At 42.7% G+C, this 18,472-nt stretch overlaps 2 protein-coding genes and 1 long non-coding RNA gene across 7 annotated transcripts in view; 1 reads left to right on the top strand and 2 right to left on the bottom strand.

Annotated features, from left to right (window-relative positions):
- CRYBG2 (crystallin beta-gamma domain containing 2) overlaps positions 1 to 12,296 on the bottom strand; it is a 79,760-nt gene extending 67,464 nt beyond the window's left edge. Inside the window, exons 1-2 of the mRNA XM_032227203.1 lie at positions 11,535 to 12,296; positions 6,324 to 6,414 (exon numbers count right to left, since the gene is read on the bottom strand). Coding sequence (XP_032083094.1) covers positions 6,324 to 6,414; positions 11,535 to 11,764 — 321 coding nt within the window. The 5' untranslated portion in view covers positions 11,765 to 12,296. The remainder of the gene's footprint in view (positions 1 to 6,323; positions 6,415 to 11,534) is intronic.
- The window catches only part of LOC116515271, a 38,986-nt gene continuing 31,736 nt past the window's right edge, over positions 11,223 to 18,472 (top strand). For all 5 annotated transcript variants that reach the window (XR_004256228.1, XR_004256227.1, XR_004256229.1 and 2 more), the window contains exon 1: positions 11,223 to 11,264. This is a non-coding gene — a long non-coding RNA (uncharacterized LOC116515271). The remainder of the gene's footprint in view (positions 11,265 to 18,472) is intronic.
- Positions 14,162 to 18,472, bottom strand: part of LIN28A (lin-28 homolog A) — a 39,191-nt gene continuing 34,880 nt past the window's right edge. Inside the window, exon 4 of the mRNA XM_032227205.1 lies at positions 14,162 to 17,792. Within this exon, the coding sequence (XP_032083096.1) occupies positions 17,579 to 17,792 (214 nt within the window). The 3' untranslated portion in view covers positions 14,162 to 17,578. The remainder of the gene's footprint in view (positions 17,793 to 18,472) is intronic.

Raw genomic sequence — 18,472 nt, 5'->3', positions numbered from 1 at the left:
TACTTCGCCTTACTCAAGGATACACCCAACTACAAGCACTCATCCGCTTCTCATTCTCCTCCTCCCTAAAATTTAGAAATAAAAATTTCATGAGTGGCTTAGCTGGACTTCTCAGATCTAAAAATGATTTTATAACAGTTTACAGATTGTTGTTGTATTGTTTAAACTAGTTTGTAAACTGGCCCAGTTTTTATTGTACTTCTATGTTGTTTTTTGTTTACTTGCTTGCTTATTGAATTTATTTGCCGCCCATCTTGTATTGAAACAACAATGAGCGAATTTTAATTAAACCATAAACAAATCATAAAATGGGTTGAGTGGGCATAGAAAATTAGGGAGACACAAAAAGAGGCCAAGTCCCTATTTTGCGCCCAGGAACCCCACCTCTTATAAACACTCCAACTGCCTTCCTATCTAAAAGTTACATTCCAGTCATGAGGACTGACAGCTTAGCTTCCGGGCCTTAACGCTAAATTCAGAGTTATCAGGAATTCAAGTTCTATGGCCCTAAAAACTCCCAATTATGTAAAAATGTACCTTGGGCAGGCCTGCCATTGTGCAGCTGAATTTATCATATGTATAGCAGCCCTAATTTGATTCTGCTTCCTTTTATATAATCCTTCTCAGCCCCTTTGCCAGGCCAGGAAGTGGGTGGTTTCTCCTGCAGCAGATGAAGCATGCCTGGATAGCAGCCATGCCTACCCTCGGGGCCAGCTCCAGAGACTGAAAAACAGCTCAGGGGCACCCTACCCAGAGGAGCTGCTGAGGTAGCAGGAAACCACTCGATAATAAGCATCCTCTTGTTCCAATTCCATACACACCTTTGGAGACTTCAGCTGCCTCACATACCTGTAACTGCCCCCAGGTGAGCCAGCTGCCTCCCAAACATGGCAGGGGCTAGATTAGGAGCCCTTGGCCATACCATCATGCTGGGGGGAGGGGGGACATCCCTCTTATCCACTGCACAAAAAACCAGGTGGGATTTTGCTCATGGGGCATGTCAATGCACTGCAGTGCCACTTTGGGTGCCAGTTGGACAGCTGGCAGCGGGGAGAAAACCCAGTAGAAAATCTGTAAGAAGGAACCAAACGAGGCCCCAAAGTCTCTCTCTCTCTTACTAGCTCACTCTTTCATTTCTTTGCTCCTGTTTTTTTTTTTCCTGGGTTAGGGAAGAGAAAGTGATGGCAGGACTGGAAAGTCCAGGATGGATGCTGAGTCCTCCCAGGTCACATGGTATCAATTATTTATTTCTTTTTATTTTCAGTACTTCAATTTTTTTTAAAAAAAATAATAGGATGTTAATATTTTTAAAATATTATATAAACTTGACTGCATTGAAAGTACATTGAAATACTACATTTACAACTAATGGAGGCATCCTTTCTTCATATGAACACAATTTATGGCTTTTTTTTGGCCAGTTTCTGGCAAAAAAAACCCTAAAACCCCCACCCATTTGAGAAAGTGGATTCAGATTTATGATCCTGAGATTTGTTTAACGACCACTATAAAAATGGCTGAAAAATCAGGTCTGGTTACATGGTGCTCTGACTTACGACCACCCTGATTTTCACTGGTTTTTGCCAGTTTCCTGCATTGGCTTTCAGTTTCTGGAAAAATCACTCATTGGTAAAAATAGATTCATTTAATGACCACTACAAAAAAAAACCATAAAATCAGATGGCAAGATCATGTGGTGATTCAGTCAACAACTGCTATCACATAAAACAGTAATTCTGGGTTCATTTATGGTCATAAGTCAAGGACTAGATGTAATTGAGTGGCATTCGAAAGAGTGACTGAGAGTTTCCGCTACTCCTGGTTGAAAGGTTCAGATCCTACAGAGCAATGGAATAGACCACTTCATTTAAAAATGAAGAAGAAATATGGATGGAGGATAACAGGTCACGAATATTTCAGATACCTTCAACAGAAGTATTAGAACAGGGGTGTCAAACTCGTGTCATCATCTTGTCATCAGGTGACGTAACACGACTTCCCCCCTTTGCTAAAACAGGATGGGCATGGCAGCACGTGATGCATCCAGCCCATGGGCCGCGAGTTTGACACCTCTACATTAGAAGATTAAAGTTTGGAAAATAAAGCAGCCCAAAGAAATTTGTGGAAATGGAGACTGTATCTATTCAACACATACTAAACCAGAATATTTACAAACCTAATAACTACATTCACACATACGCCATTTAACCTGTCCTCGTCCTGCATAGCTAAATGCCTATGGAGATTCTCAGTCATCCAGGTCATGACCTGAATAACCTAGAATCTATACATACACTTAATATACATTTAACCTGATTTTATCTTTTTTTGCATGACTCTTTGGGGTGAATCCAGATCATCAGATTAGTTTATTACTCAAAATATTGCATCATCTGAGAAACACAAGTGAAAAAGATTTGCAGGAGAAAAAATCAGGACGGAAAAATTGGAAAAAGAGAAGCTGGACAAGGATGATGTTGGGAGCAAGGAACTTGCCCCTTGATTTGGACAGCCAATAATATGCTTGGCAGCAGATCTTGTTGGATATAGTATATGGTATAAAATGACCATGGGAAACTGCCTGGAGCCAAGCTTCCAGTTCCTTTCAAAAGTATGTTGGATTTCACTTGCCATAATCAGAAGCCATGAAGGCCTTGTAGGCACGGTTTTTGTGGAGACCCTGTAGCCAAGCAGTTATGGGGTACAATATTACCTATCGGAGGACTCTATTGGGTAGACCCGTCATCCTCCTTTGCTAGAGCACCAATTATCTCGGATCTAAAAAGGTTGATCCATACTATCTAGGAAACAAAGTTCTTTCTAGAGCAGGGATGTCAAACTCGACTTCCAGGCCTGAGGAGAGGGGGGTGCAACCAGTACATTTTCCCGGGGCCCATGGAGCTCAAAGGGAGCCCATGAAGGGGACAATTAAAAAAAAAATTACAAAACCAAATTTTTAAAAAGAAATACAATATTGGTGTGTATAGCAAAACTGCCTTCTACATCTATATAACCTTTATTAATCCGAAACTCAGTGAACAGTTATTTTTGTAATTTATTGAATTTTAATTTCATTACTTATTTATTTAAATTTGCAACTAGTTTCATTTTCTTTGTGAATATATTTTATATTTCCTTTTAGTTTAGTTTATGAATGATTATGAAATGTCATCTCAAAACTCTGTGAATTGTTTCATTATTGTTTACATTGTTTATACTAATGTATATTATTATTTTTATAATCTTTTACAGAAGTACCTATCCCCCTTTTAATATATTTGCAAGTATGTTTGAATGCAATTAATAAATGTACAATTATGACATTATTGTATGTGTCCATGTGTAAGTGAGGAGGCCCGTATTAGTCTTGTTCCAGCACTTAATAATCCTCTCGGCGGCCCTCTCGATTTCATTCAGGGCTGCATCAGGGTTGTGTTTGACCTCGGGAGGTCAGGGTGGGCGTGGCCAGGGTGGGCATGGCCAGCTTGATGTCACTCCTGTTGGGGATGGCTGGGGTGGCCCGAGTGCTCTGCCAGCAAAAATGGGCTCCCGAGCTCCATTTTCGTCTATCAGAGCCTCCTGCAACCCTCTGCCAGTAAAATCTGAACTCAGAAGGGCCGCACGCTGGCAGAAGCACCGCGGGTCAGATCTCAGTATCCCACGGGCCGTATCCATCCCCCGGGCCTTCAGTTTGACACCCCTGTTCTAGAGGATGCAGAAAACCAAATGTGCAACAGGCTGTATATGCAAAGCAAGAGGACCAGCTCACTATATAACAATCCTTGCCAAGCCTTTCCTCAAAAGGACCCACCTTACTCAGGGAGTGTTGAGTCAGATACGACACCGAGACATATTTATAGATTTAGCTCACATTGTCTGCCCTGAGTGTCGCTGCCTCTCCCACATTTTATACAAGAATGTTTCCTCAGAGCCAATCTATCCAGAGCCAATTTCCTTCTACACATGCCCCTTTGCTGAGCTAGGAGGTAGACTTCTTGACTCAGGTGATTCCCCCCTAAGCTGGCCACCCTGGCTCCAAGCCAAGAATGACAAGAACTCAAGGTGGTGACTTTTTTTTAGGTCTATGCAATTCCCTCTAATAAAAGCAGAGGGGAGTGGGAGGGAGATATATTAACCATTTTGAGAGCTTCATTAAAATTACTTTGAACTGAATTAGTTAGTAACACACCCTTCTGCAGCTTTGGAGGGAAGGAAGAGAATGCAGAGGCTCTGTAACTACCCCAACAGGTTCCGCTGCCATCTGACACTGGCAGTTCCACCAAGAGTGCCACAGATAGAGCAAGGCAACCAGGGGTGGGCTTCAAAAATTTTAGCAAGGGGTTCTCTGCCCAGTTGCTGGGTGGGTGTGGCCATGGTGGGTGTGGCCACAATGGGCGTGAATCAGCCTACTGTACCATGGGGGGGGGTGCCATCCCCGGCCTCCGGAGGCTTTCCTTGAGCCAGCAGGAAAGCAAAAATGGCCTCCCCAGGCGCCAGTGGCCCATTTCCCACCTTCCCAAACTTCTGGTGGGCCTGGTTTTCACCCTCCGTGAGCCTCCACGCGTGCCCTGCACTTACCTGCATCCAAAACAGGCCGCATGGGAACTCCTGGAAGGGGCAGGGTGGGGTGGGCGGGGCCAGCCAGGAGTGGAATTTGAGGGTTCTCCAAACTGCATAGAATCTTAGCTAGCGGTTCTCCCGCGAACCCCTGCGAACCCCCAGCAGCCCAACCCTGACCCCATGAAAACCTCCAAGAATATTTTCATGCAATCTCTTTTTTTTCCGCCTGAAAGATTTTGCAACGATTCTTCTGCAAATCTCTTTGATTTTCAGTTTCTATTGTAATTTCTCTGAGTTTGCTCCAGGTTTGGAAGCACATCTCAAAAGCTCCCCTGTTTTGGTTTAGAGGTGCTGGATGAAGTTTTCTCATCTATGCTGCTAAAGAAAAGCAAAATAACCTACGCAGAAACCAACTTTCTGCAAACTTTGCAAGAGCTAATCCAGCACATCAAAGAGGTTTGAGCACCACTCCTTGTATATACCCACAGACGGTTTGTAAGATAAGCAGGACAGGCTTTGCGAGAGTTCTGAATCATTAAAATTAAAACTTCCATCCAAATCTTAGAGTGAAAATACTTAGTCAGATAGTCTTCCCTTCCTATTCTCTGTGATTTTTAAATTACTTGATCACAACCTGAAGCCCAGTGATGCATCTGAAAAACCAGTTTCTACTTTAATGTGGATTTGTTCGCTTCTGTCCCGTGTTCTTAAAAGTACAGATAGTCCTCAACTTACAACAGTTCATTTAGTGACCGTTCAAAGTTATAACGGCACTGAAAAAAATTTCATGGCTCTTTTTCACCCGTATCGCCTCATGATCATGGGATCAAAATTTAGAGGCTTGGCAACTGGTTCCTATATATGACGGTCGCAGTGTCCCAGGGTCATGTGATCCCCCTTTGCAACCTCCTGACAAGCATAGTCAATGGGGAAGCCAGATTCACTTAACAACCATATTACTAACTTAAAAATTGCTTAGCAACAGAAATGTTGGGCTCAATTGTGGTTGCTAAGTCAGGGACTACCTGTAGCAAATATTCGATTTTATGACATTTCAGTTAAGTTTGCAAGCAGTCAAATGGTCAGAGAAGCAGAGAAAAACTTTAATAATGGATGAACGGTGCATTGAAAGACGAGAGATCCATGATCCTGACTATGATCAGGATAATCAATATAAACCCTTACTAACAGTGTGTTAAGATACTATCACAGCATACAATAAAGGAAGTACTGTGCATTGTTCAAAAGGCCCAGCTCCCTACAGTTACACTCTGCTCTCAGTAGAGGGCACTCTCTGTTCAGGAAAAGTAATCAATTAACACATCCCTTGATTTTTTCTACACAACTGTGCCTAAAGGGGAGGTCTAAAAAGTTGAAGCCTAAAACATTAAAATTTGCAAACATGTAAAAATGGTAAAAATTGTTAAAAGGTAAAAAATGAAAAGATCGCATCCGTCAGGCAGGGAGAAGGTCAGAAACAAACTGGTGTGCTCTGCGGCTGCTGGAGAAAAGTTTCTCAGCTGGAGAAATGTTTCTCAGCTTCAGCCTCTTTTAAGATTTGTTGAATTTCAACTCCCAGAATCCCCCAACCAGCATGCCGGCTAGGGAATTCTGGGACAGGAAGTCCTCCCGTCTTAAAGTTGCTGAAGTTGCCAAATGCCGTGCTGGGTTGATATATCACCAAACTTCCATCTCCCAAAAGCTGCCCGCCAAGAAAACCATCTTTTGCAATACAATCTGCCTCGGAAAGCAGTAAGACTGACCTTTGAGGTTGACTTCTGCCGCTTCTTGTAGGCTGAGGGTTCTGCAGCAACACGCTTCCCGCGGGCAAAGGGCACATCCTTCTCCCTTGCTCTGGAGGAAAAATGTTAAAAGAAGCCTTGAATTCAAAGGGAAAGTAGAGAGATCGCAACGACGTTAGCGCAGTGGTTCATCTTTAATACCTCTTCCTGCTAGAGACAGTCAACCTGGCACTTTCCGAGTATTTGGGGTTGCCACACGTAGAAGACATAGCTCCAGCGAGGACACAGCGCAAGGATGGTAGGTTGTGTTGCTCTGGGCAGCATCAGCAGGCTTAATTTTTGCTTCAGATTGCCAAGGGCAAGGTTTTTTTTTCCCCTCTCTCTCTCTCTAGACCAGTCGAGTAGAGTAAGAATGAATGTGGCTGGTTTGGCTTGATGAACCCAGCCACACAGGTTCAGGGCATATGTAATGAGCCCAGCCAGTGGCTTACTCTCTCTTGTCCGTGTGTGTTTATGTAAGCTTTGCAATATGTCATAAGTCAGCAGCCAAGAGCTCTTACCTCGAACACTGTACTACTTTCTCCCCTCTAGCTGGTATCTTAAAAAATAAAGCTACGATTAAAGTACGACGAAGTCACTCAGCGTGTAAAGTAGTCAAAGCAAGAAGCACAGCCAGGAAGATTAGATAAAGGTAAAGGTTCTCCTCGCACATATGTGCTAGTCGTTCCCGACTCTAGGGGGTGGTGCTCATCTCTGTTTCTAAGCTGAAGAGCCAGCGCTGTCCAAGAAATTCCATGGTCATGTGGCTGGCATGACTAAACACCGAAGGCACACGGAACGCTGTTACCTTCCCACCAAAGGTGGTTCCTATTTTTCTACTTGCATTTTTACGTGCTTTTGAACTGCTTTGGCAGAAGCTGGGACAAGTAATGGGAGCTCACTCCGTTACACATCACTAGGGATTTGAACTGCCGAACTGTCAACCTTTCTGATCAACAAGCTCAGTGTCTTAGCCACTGAGCCATCGTGTCCCTCCAGGAAGATTAACTCTACCTTTATTGTTAAGTTGCATTAACTGAATCTTGCAAGTCTGAAAGTATTTCTCCTTCCTTCCTTCCTTCCTTCCTTCCTTCCTTCCTTCCTTCCTTCCTTCCTTCCTTCTCCAATTCTGGAAGCTTTTAAAAAGAAATTGGACAACTATTTGTCTGAAATGGGATAGGATCTCCTGCTTGAGCAGGGGGCTGGAGTAGAAAACCTCCAAGGTCCCTTCCAGCTCTATTCTGATTCTTTTTCTTCTTCTCCCCTCTTTTCCTTTACTCTCTGGAAAACTATGGAGGGTCCCTGCTGAGATGCTTCCCACTCCTTCCCTCCTTCTGTAGGTTGAGATGTCTTATACACACTGGTTGGCCAATCTGTGGCTCTCCCTCCTGCCTCTTAAAGTCATTTCCATAAACCATTATAGGTAGCAATAGCAATAGCACTTAGACATATATAGTGCTTCACAGTACTCTACTGCCCTCTCTAAGTGGTTTACAGAGTCAGCCTCTTGCCCCCAACAATCTGGGTCCTCATTTTACTCATCTCGGAAGGATGAAAGGCTGAGTCAACCTTGAGCTGGTGGGACTTGAACTGCCGAACCGCAGCTAGCAGTCAACTGAAGTAGCCTGCAGTACTGCACTCTAACCATTGCGCCACCTCGGTTCTTAACGTATGACTATTGAGCCCAACATTTCCCCATTTTATGAGCTTTCTTGCCACAGTTGTTAAGTGAATCGCTGCAGTTGTTAAGTTAGTAATATGGTTAAGTGAATCTGGCTTCCCTATTGACTTTGTCAGAAGGTTACAAAAGGGGATTACGTGAGGCCGGGATACTGCAACCCTCATAAATAGATGCCAGTTGCCAATTACGTCACCATGGGGATGCTGCAACAGTTGTATAAAAAACAGTTCAAAACTCCTTGTTTTCAATGCCATTATAATTACGAACAGTCACTAATTGTATGGTTTTAAGTGGAAAACTAACTGTGCACTAGTTTTTATGCCAAAGGGAAAGCTAGAATTCAGTTTTCTGCTTTCTAGTCCAGTATCTTAGCTATCACACTAATATGTGATGGTAGGGGGTAGTTTTAATTAGTACAGGTAGTCCTTGACTTACAACAGTTCATTTAGTGACCATTTAAAGTTACAATGGCCCTGAAAAAAGTGACTTATGACCAAAGGTGGTATTCAGTTGGTTCGGACCGGTTCGGACGAACCAGTAGTGCCGAATTGGGGGTGGCCAAAACAGTCTATGTAGCTTCATTTTCAATGGCGAACGCATGCATGCACACCATGTGCACAAGGAAAGCTGGTGTAAACCTTGGTGAATCTCACCGCTGCTTATGACCATTTTTCACACTTACAATCCTTGCAGAATCTCCTAGATGACATGATCAAAATTCAGATGTTTAGCAATTTACTCATACTTATGACAGTTGCAGTATCCCAGGGTCATGTGATCCTCTTTTGCAACCTTCTGACAAGCAAAGTCAATGGGGAAGCCAGATTCATTTGATAATCATGGTACTAACTTAACATCCACAGTGATTCATTTAACAACTGTAGCAAGCAAAGTTATAAAAGGGAACAAAAATCACTTAGCAAATGTCTCACTAAGCAACATAAATTTTGAGCTCAATTGTCATCGTAAGTCAAGGACTACCTGTATGCAGTAGCCCCATTTTATGACATTTCCTGCAGAAATGTAGGAATTTCCTGCAGAGAAAGCATTTTGTATTTCCTCCTTCCAGCGCATATATTTTAAGACTGATGTAAAGTCATACTATTAATTCTCTGTTTTCATTATTTGCTGTTTGTTGGGTGTGCATTTCATTCCTGCTTATTTTGCTCTCTTCATTTTCACCACATGCTTTCATCTTTATGGTTTCAAATGAGAATCCTCCACTGTTGAACAGGATAGACAAGCTGGGCTTGCAAATAATTTAAATACATTTTGAGCGCAAAATTCTGAAATTCTCAGGCTGGAGTTAGGTGACTGAATGGATTCCAAAGGATTGCAGAAACCATGCAAGTGCAGGGAAGACTGATCACAAGCAAAAGGGGAAGTAAAACAGCAACCCCCCCACCAAAAAAAACGCCTTGGGATAGAAACCAAAATAGAATCTGAAAGATGATCCCTCTAAGATCCAGGCGGTGACTCAGCTGCTGCCTGTTTCCTGAAACAATCAGAAAGTGCTTACGTCAACTTTTTTGAACTTATTGGCCTCTGGGCATCTCGGATTCCAAGTCCCATAATCCCCTCTCAACATGGCCAGTGGCACATTGTTAGCATTTTCGAAGTGCGAAGGAGGGCAATAAAGGTAGCTGAACTCTTGCAGACATACTGGCGACATTCACTTTGTCACGGATTCTGAATCAAATCTACATTTGTCATCAGGCGCAGGCCTTTGGCTATTCAGTAACTATCAGGCTTGTTTAGAGCCAGAGTCAGCAACTAAGGTGGAGGGGAGGGGGCTTTGAGAAACGTTTTTGTTCCTTCCCTCCATCCACTATGAATTTGTCCCTGAATTTCAATTCCCTGCTGAAATTTGGAAGCCACCAAGTGGGTTTTAACAAGGAAACTGATCCAGAATACTGGCTTGGAAAAAATAAATTGATGCCTAAAATTGTTCCAGAGGTTACATGATTGAAAAGCAAGATGATGGCAATTATTTAAAGCTAGATTTTAAAAGGAGTCTGTTTACTTTTTCAAGTGTAAGCTTTCTTTTTTCAAAGAAGAAATACACACATGGCTTTGAAACGCAGTATGGGTAGGTTCTAGACTTATGACCACCATCGAGACCAGAATTTCTGTTGTTAAGTGAGTCGCTCCCAATTTTATGACTTTTGGCCATGGTTGTTAAGTGAATTGGGGTGGGGGGAAAGTGGGTTACTCAAAGTCCCTCGGGCAGCTTCCATGGCTGGAGAGCCTCCCTGCTCTTTCTGTGACAAGGTCCTTCCTACACCATCCTGGAGTCTTTATTGTCAGGTCTGTGAATTCTGTTAAAGGAATCATGCAGTTGTTAAGTTGTTAGGGGTCTGCAGGCTAAAACATAAGATGAACGGTTGCAGGAACTGGGCACAGCTAGGATAGTGAAGAGAGAAGGACCAGGGGAGACATGATTGCAGTCTTCCAATACTTGAGGGGCCAGACAAGGAATAATGGATGGAAACTGAACAAGGACAGATTCAACCTAGAAATAAGGATAGTGTTTCTGGCAGTGAGAGCAATCAACCAATGGGACAGCTTGCCTTCAGAAGTTGTGGGAGCTTCATTATGGGAGGCTTTCAAGAAGAGACTGGACTGCCACCTGTCAGAAATGGTGTAGGGTCTCCTGGTTGGGCGGGGGGTTGGATTGGACTAGATGACCTACAAGGCCCCTTCCAACTTTGTTAATCTGTTAAGCCCCTCCCATTCACTTTGCTTGCCGGAAGCCAAATGGGAAGGTTGCAAACGGCAATCACATTGGATATTATAACTGTTGTAAAGACATGATTGCCAAGCACCCAGGTTTTGATCACATGACCATATAGATGCTGCGTTGGACTGTAACAGTTATAAGCATGAAAAACAGGCATAAGTCACTTTTTTCAGTGCCATTGTAAACTCCAATCGCTAAACAAACTGTTGTAAACTGTTGTAGACTCTCTGTACTGCAGTTCCAGGAAATGGGTCTGTTCAATCATTAATTAAAAATCTTTTGCAAATACAATGTTGGAAACAAATACACTCAAACCAGGAGTGAAAGCAACTTACCTTCGCTACTGGTTCACAAATGTGAGCATGTGCGCACGCTTGCTTAGCTCGCATGTGCTACCTCCATGCATGCGCAGGACCTTCCGCAGAAGAGCAGAGTGTCAAAAATGGGACGTGATGACGTCTGGGCCAGTGGGTGGAGCCTGCTACCGAACGCGTCTGCAAAGGTAAGTAGAACAGTGCGGGGGGGGGGGAATCCACTGCGCCATGCAATTTAGATTAGCTAGAAAGCAGAAAATCCGATGATTCTAGTTAATATAAATCGCGCATCACAGCTGATAGTCAGAAATACCGGTTCGCCCTAACCAGGAGCATTTTTTTTACTGCCGGTAAACCGAACCAGTAGCATTTCACCCCTAAGTCAAACCAGCTAACTGTATCCCTAGCTTGCTGCCTTTCAGAAGTTGAATTATTCAACTTCTTTTCTAGACACTCACCCTTCAGCGATTTTTTGCTTCCTATCTTCCTTCCTTCCTTCGTCCATGCTGTGGTTCTGATGGACGGTTTCTCCCACCAAATGGGGACCACTTTTATCCTTGTTTCTCGAGTTATGAAGTTCTTTGAGGCCGAGTTCACTTCTTGACCACAGGCCAGATGACTGTCTCCTGAAGCCCACCTTCTTACTCAGTGAGGCAAATGTGGGTAAAAGTGGTGCCCGGCTCTCCATCCTGAGGTCATTGGAAAGAAACCACCAAGAAGAATGAGCTGATGCTGCCAGGCTTCACACTCGTAGCCTTGTTGACCAAGTTGAACCTCACAGCTTCGTTTCTGTAGTAGAAGTATTGGCTTTTACCTTGTTCCTTTGCTTCCCAGCTGCTGAAAAAGATCCGGTTGCAAAGGTGTGACATGTTGACAGTTCCCAGGTGTGTCACTCTGGGACCCTAGCCAGCAGCTGAGTTGTCTGTCATTGGAAGTCTCACCAGAAAACTAATTTTATGTTCCTCAAATACAGCCAGCGCAGGAGCTTCTAATGGGGAGGAGGAGTACGTGCCATGGGCATAACTGAGAATAGGAAAGGGATGTACCGTTGCAAATGATAAAATCAAAGGGAAAAGCTTATGGGTTCAAGCAACAACCATTGTAGGAGGAAGCTGAACACCTAGAGTAAATAAAGGCTTTACTGTCTGCATCTAGACGCTATAGGGCACTGCACACCAGAACACCTAGACACAAGAACAGCTTTTTCCCCAAATGCCATCACTCTGCTAAACAACTAATTCTCACAATACTGTCATATTACTAAGATTGTATTACTATTATTCTTCTCTTCCTTCCTAGTATCTATCTCTTCCCACTTATGACTATAACCATGTGGCTTATATCTTTAAAATTTATATAGTTTTGTTCCCTAATTTGATTGCTTATTAGTAACCTATGACTATCACCAAATGTCGTATCTTATGATTCTTGATGAATGTATTCTATTTTATTTTTGTTATATGCACCAAAGACAAATTCCTTGTGTGTCCAATCACACTTGGCCAATAAAAAAATCCATTCTGTTCTATTGTTTGGGAGGGAAGCTAACCTGGTCTTTTAAGACCAATAAGACATTTCAACTGTTTTTGCTGCTGTCACTTCATTACATAGATCAATTCATGAAATACACTCCAAAGGAAGGCCCAAAAGTTACTAGTGTTATTAACTATAGGAACAGAATTTTGCAAATTCAACTGTGCTTTAATTCCATCTCCACCTTCAACCTTATGCTCATGTAGTTTGAGGTAACTGCCAGAGATGCCTGTGCATGCCTTCTTGCTTTGGAATTAAGGCATGTTTCCCCCATGTCATTTTGGTAGCAGATCTATCCTATCTCTGCTAAGGACATCCGCCTTTCTTTAAGAGGTGCCCATACTGGGATTTAGAGCAAAAGAGAGCCTCTATTTTAGGCCCAGACTTGGTGCTGTCCCTTAGTGTGGCTGTTCAGGGTACCCTAGATATTTGTGTGTGTGTGTGTGTGTGTGTGTGTAGACAATTGTTTCTTTTGTTCAGGGTAGTGTGTGTGTGTTTGTTTGTTTGTGTGAGAGAGACAGCAGAGTCGAGCTAGGCATTTTCTGAACTTTTGACACGCTAAACCCAAAATGTCCACCATCACTGTGCTAAGATCACACCACCTCAGATGAGCTTGGCAGCCATTTTGTTGGTCCTTCAGAGTCCTGCAAAGGCTGGGAGTTTCTCTCCAGACACATGGCTGGGGAATTCTGGGAGTTGAAGTCTATACATATCAAAGATAGTGTCTTAAGTGGCTGCCAAGTGAAAGGCTTCCTATATTTTGCTGCCTTTAAATGCCATAAGGAATTTTGTCTGTTAATCTTCTTGGATCTTAACTGAGAATACAGGAGGGAGTTCACTGAATTCCCTATTGATCAGAGATTGCTTGCGACTAAAAGTCCTTTACTAAGTTTTACATTTTATTTTTTTATGGTGTCTTGGTTGATGTAATTATGCTTATGGTTTTTTTTTAAATACATATTTCGCAGTTGGTTGTGGGTTATACAAATTATGTATTTAAAGTGACTGGGCATATATAAAAATTTTCTAAATTAATTTATTTTGGAATTCACACAAGACGTTTAGCTTCCCATCCCAGCTTATCCATTTAAGTATGCCCTGTAAACGAGGCCCATTATCTTGACCGAAAGGAAGATTTTATTTGCTGAAAAGAAGAGACACACAGCACATTGTTATCCATCAACTTTATTCATTTCCAACATTTTCCATAACTGGTATAAAAATGGGAACGGGGAGAAAGATGCAGTGTTGGGGATTTCCGATGTCACTGCAAGACATAAAATCAGCAGGAAAAGCTGCTTATTTGGACAAAGTCCTGCAGCCAAGACATTCCCCCCCCCCACAAAAAAAGAACCCAACAATCGCCATGTTATTGCCACCCCTTCCCTCCCACCCACCTATCCACTTAATTAAAATTCAAGAGTTTTAACACAAAACAAGCTTTGGTTACTAGCAGTAAACATGGAGTTACATTCGTTTTGTCTTGCAGGACACAAACATGGAGCCATGCAAGAAATGGTTACCCACCCACCCACCCACCCAGCCCTAGTACATTCAAATTCCCCACACCACAATGACCCTGAGTGCGGACATGGCTTTACCCTGCCTGCCATTCACACCGTTTACTCTTTATGCATAGTGTCCACCACTCTCCAAATTGTATTCTCATTCCTTGTGCCAGACAGCAATTTATTTGTAAGACCAAGTCAAAGGTCTTTCAAGACATTTTTTTTTCAATGTCCAAAATCTCTCACTTTCCCATTTTTTGAAAACAGAGCGATGCAAAGCTACCGCTGGTGCTATCCAACCTCACTACAATGAGTTTCAAAACATGATTTTCTTTTCCATTCAATGCTCTTACAGATAAATCACCGTTATCCAATAATCCAATGATCTCAGCAGTTACAAGAGAGATGGGGAGAGGGGACTTCACCAGCTCTCACTTGGCAGAATTACAATAAAGTACAAAGAGGGAACCCTACCCCCATATCTCTGGTGCAAATACAACCCCCTTGCTTTGGCTATTTTTCTTACGTTTGTAAACAATAATCCAAGAAGAAATTGGGAAGAAATCAGACAACTTTACATGAGATATTTACACAGACTAAGCATCTAGAAAGAGGAAGAGTGTCACTTATCCTTCTTTTTTCTTCTTAATAAAAAGCAGATTCAAAACTCCAAGGTGCCACAATCTAAATTTTGGGCACAGCCTAGGGAAGCATTCATTCTTTGACCAATCTAGAGCAAAGTAACTTACCTAGTGGTAAGTTCTATTGTATTTGACACCTATTGTCATCAAAAAGAATCCTGAGGTAGATACAGTAGTTTCTTCACAGCAACATATCAAAATTAACCACCTGCATATTTCTCACTGCCACTATTTCTGTGATGGGTGAGTCAGAAGACGAATGACATGGAAGTTTTAAGTTGTTCAGCATCTTTTGAATTGTATTGCTCAGTTCTGTAAGTTCCCAAAACACATTTAGTTTTCACTGTTCCACTTAAATGTTTTAAGAGTGCTGCATTCACCCCTTAGCAACTGCGAGAAAGCTAGTTACTTTGATATCAAACAGCAGATCCTACACAACTTCCCAAGAGTAGCAGAGTAGAAAACTGGGAAGTTGGGTGCTCCAAAATACAATTCAGTGTCCCAGCCAGCATAGCTAATACAGCTATGATTTATCAACATCTGCAGTGTTACATGCTCTCAATTGCTGCCTAACTCTCCCATCTTTGCAGATCCTTTCCTGCTTGCAATATCACCTCCAGCAGGCAAGCCCTACTATTCAGCAGAGTGAGGTGACATCCTTCAACTGTGGGTTTGGGGCAGAGTGAAAAGGCAGCAAATGAAATATAGTTTCTCTTTTTCTTTTCCTGACAAAAATATGGAAAGGAGAGATGGATTTTTTTTTGTTTATTTCAAATAATTCATGGGGCTTGGAATATAAGACATCCTGACCTGGATAAGTGGACATGTCTGCTGATGTGCCTGACGCAGCAAGTACATTTCTCTACTTTCAAGAGGTGTCAAAGTTTTCTGACCAATTTACAGATTCTCCCCTTTCCTATTTCAGTTTCTTAAGACTTGCAGAATCTGAACATTACATGAAACTGACAGTTAAAGGATAATATGGGTCTAGACTCTAACATGCATGAACAAGAAATTCTACTAGAGATGAGATGCAGGAATGGTCAATGAGTCAAAAGGCTTAAGGATAGGTGGAACAGAGGAGATCCTATCAGGCACCAAAACTATACTAGGGTATAAATTACATCACCAATATAATGCACTGCTGTGGGATATCCTTCCCTTTGGCTTGTTGGTCCACAGGCAGTCCTTGGAGAAACCTTTAGCTTATGCAACTTTGAGGGGGAAAGGAAGGAAGCCCCACAGAAGTATCTCTACATGGAGACTTTCCTCTGAGCTGTGCCACAAATCCTTTTACCTTCACTTGTATCCAAGAGGGAAAAGAAGAAATCTACTAAAATACAGCATTTAGAAACATCAATGCACTCACACACAGAGATTGTTAGAGCTACAAAATGTTTTAAAAACGGAGGCTCTCTTATTCTTTGTGCTGTTAAACGCTGATCCATTCAGCCCCAGAGCTGCCAAGATTCTTCCATCCCTGAGATGTGTGAGAATACCTGAGAATAAATTGCAGAATCGTGTCGTTTTTTTCTTCCTTTTTTTCCTCTTAAAATTTAAAATATACAAAAATACAAAACAGAATATTTATACTTTTAAAACAAGGGAACATTCCCCCCTCCCAAAGAAAAGCAAAATAAAAATAACAAACCCAAAGATACGTCATTCACGCACATCGTAGTGCAGATTTCACATCACGGCTTCAGAGCAGAGAGAGGTCCACCCACCCTCCCGCTTTTCACACGGCAAGTCCAGCTGTCCGCGGGAACAAAATAAATTAAAGGCAGAGCTACAGAAATTAAGCTGGGCAATGGAGCAGCAGTTTTTATCTGATGAGTGGGCTTGACAAAGTAAACACATATTTAAACTTAGAACCCTTGTGCTCATTTAGAGAATGAAAAATATGTAGGTCGCATGCATGGCAATATTAGATATGTGCCAAATTTGCATTTTTGTGTCTATGTGTTTGTATCGTGTGTGTGTGTGTGTGTGTGTGTGTGTGTGTGTGTGTGTGTGTGTTAAACATCTGAATTAGCCAAACAAGCACCTGCAGGAAGGAGTATGGCTATAGACGTTAATAGCACAGAAGTTAAACAGATCTAATCCTTCAGGTTTGTTTTGGCAGAAATCAGATTCCTGCGCCTGCCAATACTCCTTCAGGTCCCATAAACATCTAAAAGCATGTGGCTCTTACTTCTCCCTAACAACAAATGAATCCCAGTTCAGATATGAAAATAGAGGAGATTCAGTTATTTTCTGTTAAGAGAACATGGGGCAGGCAGTTTGGGGAGTCGGTGTCCCTAAAGACTTCTAAAGTGGGACTCTTCCTTCCTTGACCCTCGGATTGTCTTAAGAGAGGGGAGCCTGCCAGTTATCTTATTTCAATTCCAATGGTCTTGTCAATGTGTAGCAATGACATATACACACAGAGAGACACAGACACACAAACACATTTAACTCAAGTACAAACACATCCTGAGATCCATAACTTCAGGGTTTTTTTGTTTTTTGCATTTTCTTGATCTTCACTCGGATTAGTGAAGAAAGCCAAGCTCACAAAGGTACCTTTGGCTTTTTCTTCCAATTTCACAAAACTGATTAAGAAAGGGATTCCTTAGATTCCCCACCCACTAAAAGGAGAAAAAGGGTTTCCCCCTTCCACTCAAGTTTTTGCCTTTGCTAAAGATAAAAGCTGCTGCTCTCCTGCCCAGTGCTTGTTCACTCATAGCTTGGAGCCAATGCTGTTCTCTGCTCCCATTTTGGCTGACTTGATGCCCTGAAGCCGGTCAACTGGGCAGATTTCCTACTGATTTCCAGAGATCATTCCCTGGTTTCAGGAAGAAAGGATGAGCTGTGCATTTCTTCCTCCTCCCGGAAGTATGTGGGCTTTCCCTGAGAACTGGGCGACTGCTGCGTTTTGATCGGACAGTTGGCCACCATGTGGGCAATGCTTTGGCAGAAGTGGCATTTCTTAGGCTGCGGAGGGAGCTTGCATTCTTTGGCATGATGATCCAGGCCACCACAGTTGTAGCATCTGGGGAAAAAAGAGGAAAACAAAACAAAATGGAGGGAAAAGCAGGAAGGTTATTCCAGGAAAGCCCTAGCTATGTGTATCTCCACAACCTAGCCAAAACAAAGGAGAATTATTATCATTCGTGTTAAACCTAGGTAAAGGTTCCCCTCGCACATATGTGCTAGTGGTTCCTGACTCTAGGGGGCGGTGCTCATCTCCATTTCAAATTCGAAGAGCCAGCACTGTCTGAAGACGTCTCTGTGGTGATATGGCCAGCATGACTAAATGCTGAAGGTGCACGGAACGCTGTTACCTTCCCACCAAAGGTGGCTCCCATTTTTCTACTTGCTTTCGAACTGCTAGGTTGGCAGAAGCTGGGACAGGTAATGGGAGCTCACCTCGTTACTTGGTGCTAGGGATTCAAACCGACGAACTGCTGATCTTTCTGATCGACAAGCTCAGCGTCTTAGCCATTGAGCCACTATGTCCCTGAGTTATTATCACTGAGGTTCCCCTCACACATATGCGCTAGGCCTTCCTGACTCTAGGGGGCGGTGTTCATCTCCATTTCAAATTCGAAGAGCCAGCACTGTCTGAAGACGTCTCCATAGTCATGTAGCCGGCATGACTAAATGCTGAAGGTGCACGGAACGCGTTTACCTTCCCACCAAAGGTGGTTCCTATTTTTCTACTTGCATTTT

Source organism: Thamnophis elegans, chromosome 12 (genome assembly GCF_009769535.1).
Source record: "Thamnophis elegans isolate rThaEle1 chromosome 12, rThaEle1.pri, whole genome shotgun sequence".
NCBI classification, from domain to species: Eukaryota; Metazoa; Chordata; class Lepidosauria; order Squamata; family Colubridae; genus Thamnophis; species Thamnophis elegans.
This window is presented reverse-complemented; position numbering and strand designations above follow the sequence as displayed.